This window comes from Oncorhynchus gorbuscha, unplaced genomic scaffold (genome assembly GCF_021184085.1).
Source record: "Oncorhynchus gorbuscha isolate QuinsamMale2020 ecotype Even-year unplaced genomic scaffold, OgorEven_v1.0 Un_scaffold_10154, whole genome shotgun sequence".
NCBI lineage: Eukaryota > Metazoa > Chordata > Actinopteri > Salmoniformes > Salmonidae > Oncorhynchus > Oncorhynchus gorbuscha.
Genome location: NW_025752972.1, coordinates 1,702 through 11,558, shown reverse-complemented (window position 1 = coordinate 11,558; position 9,857 = coordinate 1,702). Strand labels below are relative to the sequence as shown.

Below are 9,857 nucleotides of genomic sequence, written 5' to 3'. Positions count from 1 at the left end.
AATCAACAGCCTGATCAACTCTATACGAAGTAGATGTGTCTCGCTGCATGATGAGGCAAATGGTGATCACACCAGATACTGACCTGTTTTCTGATCCACACCCCTTCTGATCCACACCCCTTCTGATCCACACCCCTTCTGATCCACACCCCTTCTGATCCACACCCCTTCTGATCCACACCCCTACCCTTTTAGGTGTCTGTGAGCAAAATATGCATATTTCCAAGTCATGTGAAATCCAAAGATTAGGGCCTAAATAATTCATTGAAATTGACTGATTTCTTTATATGACCATTACATTACTCAGTCAAATGGTGTTGCAGGTTGGTTTTATATTTCTGTTCAGTGAACCAGTATCTTATCTTATCTTACCAAGGTTTTGGTTGTTGTTTTCCCTCATATCCCATTCAGAAATTACTTTTGTAAAAACATTTTATTTGATTGTATTGAAACACTGGTAAGGAAACAAGAGAAAAAATACATAAGAAATATGACAGCAGGATGGGAAATGAGTTATGAAGGTGCACTTGTATTACTAGCCTACTCTTCACATTAAACTTAGAACAAGATTCCAGAAATTGTATTTGTCATTGACAGGGTCAGGCAGAAAAGTTACTACAGTTACTATGTCCCCCCCCCCCCCCACCCCACCATGAGATGTACGATGGAAAAGCACCGGGCAGGGCCAGCAGAGGTGGGGTCTTTCCCCGTCAATGGCCTCTGTGTGCTCGGTCTGGCCAAGCGCCAGCTGCGGGCAGTAGGGACGTGTCTTTCCAGGTATGAGCTGACTGTCTGGAAGTCACCAAGTTTCAGAGAAAAACTTTAGACGAAGAAAAGCTAGAAAGTCTACTGATTTCCATAAAATGGTGTTGTAAAATACTCATAACTTGTTTGACGATATGCGGAAAGCTGGAGTTCAACTTGGAGCGTGTACTTTGGAGCCCCAATCAGATATCGGAAAGGTATAAATAAACAGGTCGTACAGGATCAGACATTCTCACGTCTGGCTGACTCCGTCACTATGTGGATACTCGTCGCCTCTCTGATATTAGGCCTTCAGACTGGTGAGTTGTTTTTTACTCAATATAATAGTATATTGTGGAGGTAAAATAACGACATATTTTAATCTGCCCTAGATTCAGACTTGCCTAGTTAAATAAAGTTTTTTTTTATATATATTTAAAAAAAAATCATAGTTATGTTTTATAAAACGATGATAGCTGCAAAGAATACATTTGAATAAAAGGTTAATTAAAGATTAGATTAGATTAATATGAATCCGTATAAAATGCTAAATATTATCAGCACATTGAGGTTTCAGGATGGAATTTTAATTTGTAACAGACGAATTTGCGCAGTCGACGTTTGGTTGTGTACTCTATGAACATTAGTTATTGAGTAGCCATAGGACAATAAGAAAAACATGATTATTTTTGTTTGAATGTGTTCCCTATCCAGTGTCTGGCCAGAGCACTATAAGATGGTGCGCAATATCCGCTCAAGAGATGACCAAATGTAACGCCATGGCGCAGGCCTTCAGCAGTGCGGCCATCCGTCCGATTATCCAATGCGTCAGCGACGTGTCTGTGGAAGGATGCGCGCAGAAGATCGGGGTAAGTGGGGCTCTTTCAGATTAATAGGGCACATTTCCGTTTGAATTGACTTTTTATATGACTTCCTATGAAACTTGATCAAATCTAAAATATATATATATACACTGCTCAAAAAAATAAAGGGAACACTAAAATAACACATCCTAGATCTGAATGAATTAAATATTCTTATTAAATACTTTTTTCTTTACATAGTTGAATGTGCTGACAACAAAATCACACACAAATGATCAATGGAAATCAAATGTATCAATCAACCCATGGAGGTCTGGATTTGGAGTCACACTCAAAATTAAAGTGGAAAACCACACTACAGGCTGATCCAACTTTGATGTAATGTCCTTAAAACAAGTCAAAATGAGGCTCAGTAGTGTGTGTGGCCTCCACATGCCTGTATGACCTCCCTACCACGCCTGGGCATGCTCCTGATGAGGTGGCGGTTCCTCTTGCAGGAACTGCTGACACACTCCAGCCACATGAGGTCTAGCATTGTCTTGCATTAGGAGGAACCCAGGGCCAACCGCACCAGCATATGGTCTCACAAGGGGTCTGAGGATCTCCTCTCGGTACCTAATGGCAGTCAGGCTACCTCTGGCGAGCATATGGAGGGCTGTGCGGCCCACCCAAAGAAATGCCACCCCACACCATGACTGACCCACCGCCAAACCAGTCATGCTGGAGGATGTTGCAGGCAGCAGAACGTTCTCCACGGCATCTCCAGCCTCTGTCACGTCTAACATGTGCTCAGTGTGAACCAGGAAACATAGGAACTGAGAAGTGGTCTGTGGTCACCACCTGCAGAACAACTCCTTTATTGGGGGTGTCTTGCTAATTGCCTATAATTTCCACCTGTTGTCTATTCCATTTGCACAACAGCATGTGAAATGTCTTGTCAATCAGTGTTGCTTCCTAAGTGGACAGTTTGATTTGACAGAAGTGTGATTGACTTGGAGTTACATTGTGTTGTTTAAGTGTTCCCTTTATTTTTTTGAGCAGTGTATTTATTCAGTTGTTTGCGACAGTTGATGTTTATATTTTTATATTTTCTTAATAATTGCTGTGATATTGTTTGTTTATTTAAGTCTTGGATAGGATAATGATATCACTTTTTGGAGCATGTGTTGACCTCGTTGTCTAGGAGTATCTGCCGATGTCCTGAGTTCGACGGATTAGGAAGCAACACTATTTCATTTCATAACGTTGCGTTCACCATTGAAACATGCTATTTAAACCCCTCTTCATTTCTTTCTCCTAGAAAAACCAAGTAGATGCCTTTTCAATGAGCGCTAAGGATATCTACAAACTGGGGGAAGAAACTAACTTCAAAATAGCTGCAGGAGAGACTTCTGCTGATGGTAAAGAGTTTATGTTTGTGTGTCAGTGTGTCTGTCACCAATTTCGCATAAAGTAATTTGTGTCTTTCACGATCATTTATGAGCGTTAGATATGAGCGTTAGATATGAGCGTTGGATATGAGCGTTGGATATGAGCGTTAGTTATGAGCGTTGGATATGAGCGTTGGATATGAGCGTTGGATATGAGCGTTGGATATGAGCGTTGGATATGAGCGTTGGATATGAGCGTTGGATATGAGCGTTAGTTATGAGCGTTAGATATGAGCGTTGGATATGAGCGTTGGATATGAGCGTTGGATATGAGCGTTGGATATGAGCGTTGGATATGAGCGTTGGATATGAGCGTTGGATATGAGCGTTAGATATGAGCGTTGGATATGTTTACTCTGTTTTTATGACATGCTTGTGCAAACTTTACCCGTAACGCACAAAGAGGAACATATCATATAAATGTAGTACATACGGTATGTTAATGATTTACTGGAGATTCAAGTATGTTTAATTAAAAAACTAGGCAAATTCTTATTTACAATGACGGTCTACACTGGGCCAAACCCGTACAATGCTGGGCCAATTGTGCGCAGTCCTATAGAACTCCCAATCACGGTCGGTTGTAATACAGCCTGGATTCGAACCAGGGTGTCTGTAGTGATGACTCTAGCACTGAGATGAACTGTCTTATGACAGCAGACAAGGTCATATCCCTCTATTGTGTCTGTTTTGACTCTGTTCCTCAAAGTGAAAGAGGGAAGCACATGATTAAACTGGACCAATAACAGATTACTATCCCCCTGACCCCTGACCTCCACAGGAGAGGGCACCACCTACTATGCGGTTGCCGTGGTGAAGAAGGTGAAGCCGGACATCAACATCAACACACTGAAGGGCAGGAAGACATGTCACACAGGGAAGGGACGTACTGCCGGCTGGAACATGCCTCTGGGATACCTCATCGACCAGAGCAAGATGTCTGTCATGGGCTGTAACATCCCACAAGGTAGGGAATTGTGACACACACGCTAGTGTACGCACGCAAGAAAACACACACACACGCTAGTGTACGCACGCAAGAAAACACACACACACACACGCTAGTGTACGCATGCAAGAAAACACACACACGCTAGTGTAGGCACGCAAGAAAACACACACACGCTAGTGTACACACGCAAGAAAACACACACACACGCTAGTGTACGCATGCAAGAAAACACACACACGCTAGTGTACGCACGCAAGAAAACACACACACACACACGCTAGTGTACGCACGCAAGAAAACACACACACACACACACGCTAGTGTACGCAAGCAAGAAAACACACACACACACACGCTAGTGTACGCACGCAAGAAAACACACACACACACACGCTAGTGTACGCACGCAAGAAAACACACACACACGCTAGTGTACGCATGCAAGAAAACACACACACGCTAGTGTACGCTCGCAAGAAAACACACACACACACGCTAGTGTATGCACGCAAGAAAACACACACACACGCTAGTGTACGCACGCAAGAAAACACACACACACACACGCTAGTGTACGCACACACACACACACACACACACACACACACACACACACACACACACACACACACACACACACACACACACACACACACACACACACACACACACACACACACACACACACACACACACACACACACGCTAGTGTATGCACGCACGAAAACACATGCTAGTGTACGCACGCAAGAAAACAAACACACACGCTAGTGTAGGCACGCACGAAAACACACACACGCTAGTGTAGGCACGCACGAAAACACACACGCTAGTGTACGCACACAACTAAACACACACGCTAGTGTACGCACGCAAGAAAACACACACACACACGCTAGTGTACGCACGCAAGAAAACACACACACACACACGCAAGAAAACACACACACACTAGTGTACGCACACAACTAAACACACACGCTAGTGTACGCACGCAAGAAAACACACACACACACACGCTAGTGTACGCACGCAAGAAAACACACACACACACGCTAGTGAAATGTGTCTTCTGCATTTAACCCAACCACTCTGAATCCCCCCCCCTCCCCCCCCTCTGAATCCCCTCTGACCACCCCACCCCTCTGAACCCCCCCCCCCTCTGAATCCCCTCTGAGAGGAGTGGGGGGGCGGGGGGTACTAGTCAACTGTCCAACTGAATGCATTCAACTGAAATGTGTCTTCAGCATTTAACCCAACCCCTCTGAGGAGCGGGGGGGGGGGGGCTGCCTTAATCAACATCCACGTCTTCGGCAGACGCACACATACAGTACACACACTCTGCACACTACACTGTAGGAGCTTTGAAACCACTAACCTGTTTGTGGTGTTTCCCCAGGAGTGGCTGATTTCTTTAATGCCAGCTGTATCCCTGGGTCACAGGGAGACCCTCCCTCCCTTTGCCAGCTGTGTAAAGGCAACATCAATGGACAGTTTGTTTGTGACAACACTGACAAGGAGAGATACTACGCTTACAACGGGGCCTTCAGGTAAGGTACACTGTCACACTGATACTGTACACGGTCACACTGATACTGTACACGGTCACACTGATACTGTACACGGTCACACTGATACTGTACACGGTCACACTGATACTGTACACTGATACTGTCACACTGATACTGTACACTGATACTGTACAGCCTTTACTACTGGACTGTACTCTCAGATTAACCCCCACATTATGATCACTCTCTGTCTGTCTGTCTGTCTGTCTGTCTGTCTGTCTGTCTGTCTGTCTGTCTGTCTGTCTGTCTGTCTGTCTGTCTGTCTGTCTGTCTGTCTGTCTGTCTGTCTGTCTGTCTGTCTGTCTGTCTGTCTGTCTGTCTGTCTGTCTGTCTGTCTGTCTGTCTGTCTGTCTGCGTGCTCCTCCTGTGCACAGCAACACAGATTGTTACTCAGGACAGGTTCCTGTTCCTCATCAATCATTCAATTCTACATCCAGACCATGTAGACCATTAGTGCCCCAGCTCAGCTTCTCCTCAATGATGTATAACATTCATTCAATTACAAGGCAGCATTTCTAGAGTGTTCAAACTGGGCCTAAGGGATGGATAAAGCAAACCCATCTAGGAGAATATATCAACGTAACTCATCCTGTCTGTCTCTCTCTCTCTCTCTGTGAGACAGGTGTTTGGCTGAAGATGCAGGAGAGGTGGCATTTATAAAGCACACCACAGTTATGGAGAACACAGACGGTAGGCTGAGCTCCTCTCTCTCCTCTCTCTCCTCTCCTCTCTCTCTCTCTCCTCTCTCTCCTCTCTCCTCTCCTCTCTCTCTCTCTCTCCTCTCTCTCTCTCTCTCTCTCTCCTCTCTCTTCTCTCCTCTCTCTGTCTCTCTCTCACTGTCTCCTCTCTCTCTCCATCTCTCCTCTCTGTCTCTCTCTCACTGTCTCCTCTCTCTCTCTCTCTCTCTCTCTATCTCTCTCTCTCTCTCTATCTCTCCTCTCTGTCTCTCTCTCTCACTGTCTCCTCTCTCTCTCTCTCTCTCTCTCTCTCTCTCTCTCTCTCTCTCTCTCTCTCTCTATCTCTCCTCTCTCGTCTCCTCTCCTCTCTCCTCTCTGTCTCCTCTCCTCTCTCTCTCTCTGTCTTCTTTCTCTTCTCCTCTCTCTCTTTCTCTTCTCTGTCTCCTCTCTCTTCTCTGTCTCCTCTCTCTCTCTCTGTCTCCTCTCTCTCTCTCTGTCTCCTCTCTCTTCCTCTGTCTCCTCTCTCTCTCTCTCTCTGTCTCCTCTCTCTCTCTCTCTCTCTCTCTCTCTCTCCTCTCTCTCTCTGTCTCCTCTCTCTTCTCTCTCTGTCTCCTCTCTCTTCTCTCCTCTGTCTCCTCTCTCTTCTCTTCTCTGTCTCCCTCTCTCTTCTCTCTCTGTCTCTCTCTCTCTCTCTCTCTCTGTCTCCTCTCTCTCTCTCTGTCTCCTCTCTTCTTCTCTCTGTCTCTCTCTCTCTTCTCTCTCTCTCTCTCTCTCTCTCTCTCTCTCTCTGTCTCCTCTCTCTCTCCTCTCTCTCTATCTCTCCTCTCTGTCTCCTCTCTGTCTCCACTATCTCCTCTCTCTGTCTCCCTCTCTCTCTCCTCTCTCTGTCTCCACTATCTCCTCTCTCTGTCTCCACTCTCTCTCTCTCTCTCTCTCTCTCCTCTCTATCTCCTCTCTTTCCTCTCTCTCCTCTCTATCTCTCCTCTTTCTCTCTTCTCTCCTCTCTCTCTCTTCTCTCTATCTCTCCTCTCTCTCTCCTCTGTCTCTCTCTCTCTCTCTCTCTCTGTCTCCTCTCTCTCTCTCCTCTCATCTCTCTCTCTCTCTCTCTCTTCTCCTCTGTCTCCTCTCTCTCTCTCTCTCTCTCCTCTCTCTCTGTAAAGCACACTACAGTAATGGAGAACACAGAAGGTAGACTGAGCTCCTCTCTATCAGTTAACACTCAATGCAATTAAAAAAACACTAACAGAAGCATCAATTACAAACTAACAATTTACTACAATATCAACAGTACAGAGGTTCCTGTTTAAGAGTCACCTTATGTTGGTACCAAACAGTCCTGCCCTCCGCCTCCTCTGCCCCCGGCTAGCGTATGTAGAAGTGTATAACCCGGTGCCTGTCCTACTGTGTTGTAGGAAACGGTGACCCTGCCTGGACCGCTGGGCTGAAGTCTGCAGACTACGAGCTGTTGTGTAGAGACGGAACCAGGGCCCCTGTGAGAGAACACCGCCGGTGCCATCTGGTCAGGGTGCCAGCCAGGGGCATCGTGGTTAAATCTGACATCAGTGGCACTGTGGTCTATAACATGTTGACAGAAGGACTGGTGGGTACTACTCTTCATCCCAACCTTAAAGCGGCAATCTGCAGTTTGAACAACATAACTGATTTGGTAAATGGTCGAGGGACGGGGCTAGAGAAATGAAAGCACTCTGAAACTCATAGACAGAGATCTGGATCCATGACATCAACATGATCGATTTTACCATTTGAGGCTATACAGTGTTTGTTTACATTTACGTTGTTTACAAACAAAGGAGTAAAACAATCTTATATTTTAGGTTCTGATGGGTTCGACCATTGAACTAAGATCATGAGGTTTAGTTATATACAGTATATAGCTAAATATAGTCAACTCAAATCAAATGTTATTGGTATAAAACATTATATCCTTCAACAATCAATGTATTATACATTTGAAAGTCTAAAAATGGATTTAGCAACTTCCAGATTGTTTCTTTAAATGTGTTGTGGGTTTTAGTACAGTATTGGTGCATTCAAGACTATTAGGAACTTGGAAATCTCCAACCAGTGCCTTCAAGACTATTAGGAACTTGAAATCTCCAAACAGTGCCTTCAAGACTATTAGGAACTTGGAAATTTCCAAACAGTGCCTTCAAGACTATTAGGAACTTGGAAATCTCCAAACAGTGCCTTCAAGACTATTAGGAACTTGGAAATCTCCAAACAGTGCCTTCAAGACTATTAGGAACTTGGAAATCTCCAAACAGTGCCTTCAAGACTATTAGGAACTTGGAAATATCCAACCAGTGCCTTCAAGACTATTAGGAACTTGGAAATCTCCAACCAGTGCCTTCAAGACTATTAGGAACTTGGAAATCTCCAACCAGTGCCTTCAAGACTATTAGGAACTTGGAAATCTCCAAACAGTGCCTTCAAGACTATTAGGAACTTGGAAATCTCCAACCAGTGCCTTCAAGAGTATTAGGAACTTGGAAATCTCCAACCAGTGCGTTCAAGACTATTAGGAACTTGGAAATCTCCAACCAGTGCCTTCAAGACTATTAGGAACTTGGAAATCTCCAACCAGTGCCTTCAAGACTGTTAGGAACTTGGAAATCTCCAACCAGTGCGTTCAAGAGAACTGTCTGTTTCTCACAATGTCAAATGACACTCCGAGGAGCAGTCAGAGTTTTAATAAATCCTGGTTGTGTTTATTTTTCCTCAGACAAAGTCAGGTTTCCCCATCTTTCAGTCGGGCGAGTTAGGCAGCAATTTGCTGTTCAGTGTTTCGTCCACAGAGTTCCTGCGGCCGGAGTGTATGATGATCCTAAGGCGTGGATGGGCTCCATCTACTACAACACTCTCAAAGCCATGGACTGCATCCCAGCAGGTGAGGGCCTCCTCGCTTTCTCTTTACCTCTCTCTCTCTACCTTCCTCTCTCTCTCTACCTCTCTCCTCTCTACCTCTCTCTCTCTCTCTCTACCTCTCTCTCTCTCTCTACCTCTCTCTCTCTCTCTACTTCTCTCTCTCTCTCTACCTCTCTCTCTCTCTCTACCTCTCTCTCTCTCTCTCCTCTCCTCTCTCTCTCTACCTCTCTCTCTCTCCCCCCACCCCCCTCTCTTCTCTCCACCCCCCATCTCTCTCTCTCTTTCCCTCTCTGTTTGTTTGTAGGTACTGAGTATTGTTCTGTGTGTGCAGAGCTGCCCCAGTCCCTGCGTTGGTGTGTGTTGTCCAGCGATGAGCAGCAGAAGTGTACAGACATGGCCGAGGCCTTCAGTGCCAAGTCTCTGGTCCCAATATCCAAATGATGGGATCTTCAGTGGGCGACTGCATGAAGAAGATCCCGAGTACATTTGACTTTCTAAACCCTGCCTACCTGCCACTCCAGCAGGCTCAATCTTTACTTCTCTTGCTAAGGTCTTAGAATGAAAGAAGGCGGCAGGTAGCCTAGCGGTTAGAGTGGAGGGGCGGCAGGCCTACGGTTGGGAGAGTGGAGGGCGAAGCAGGTAGCCTAGTGGTTAGGAGTGGAGTGGGCGGGCAGGCCTAGGCCTGGTAAGTCTAGCTGGTTAGAGTGGGAGGGGCGGCAGGTAGCCCACCCAGCAGGTAGTCTACGTGTTAGAGTGGCAGGGCGGGGCAGGCG

At 45.7% G+C, this 9,857-nt stretch overlaps 1 protein-coding gene across 1 annotated transcript; it reads left to right on the top strand.

The window, feature by feature from the left end:
- Positions 1-806: 806 nt before the first annotated feature.
- LOC124030244 (melanotransferrin-like) lies at positions 807-9,564 on the top strand (the record flags this gene model as incomplete). The annotated part of the gene is made up of 9 exons (XM_046341668.1): positions 807-1,064; positions 1,459-1,613; positions 2,869-2,968; positions 3,780-3,965; positions 5,350-5,500; positions 6,144-6,211; positions 7,611-7,798; positions 8,942-9,106; positions 9,416-9,564. Coding segments are annotated over exons 1-9 (1,205 nt in total), but the record flags the coding sequence as incomplete, so codon positions are not given.
- Between the last annotated feature and the right edge of the window lie 293 nt (positions 9,565-9,857).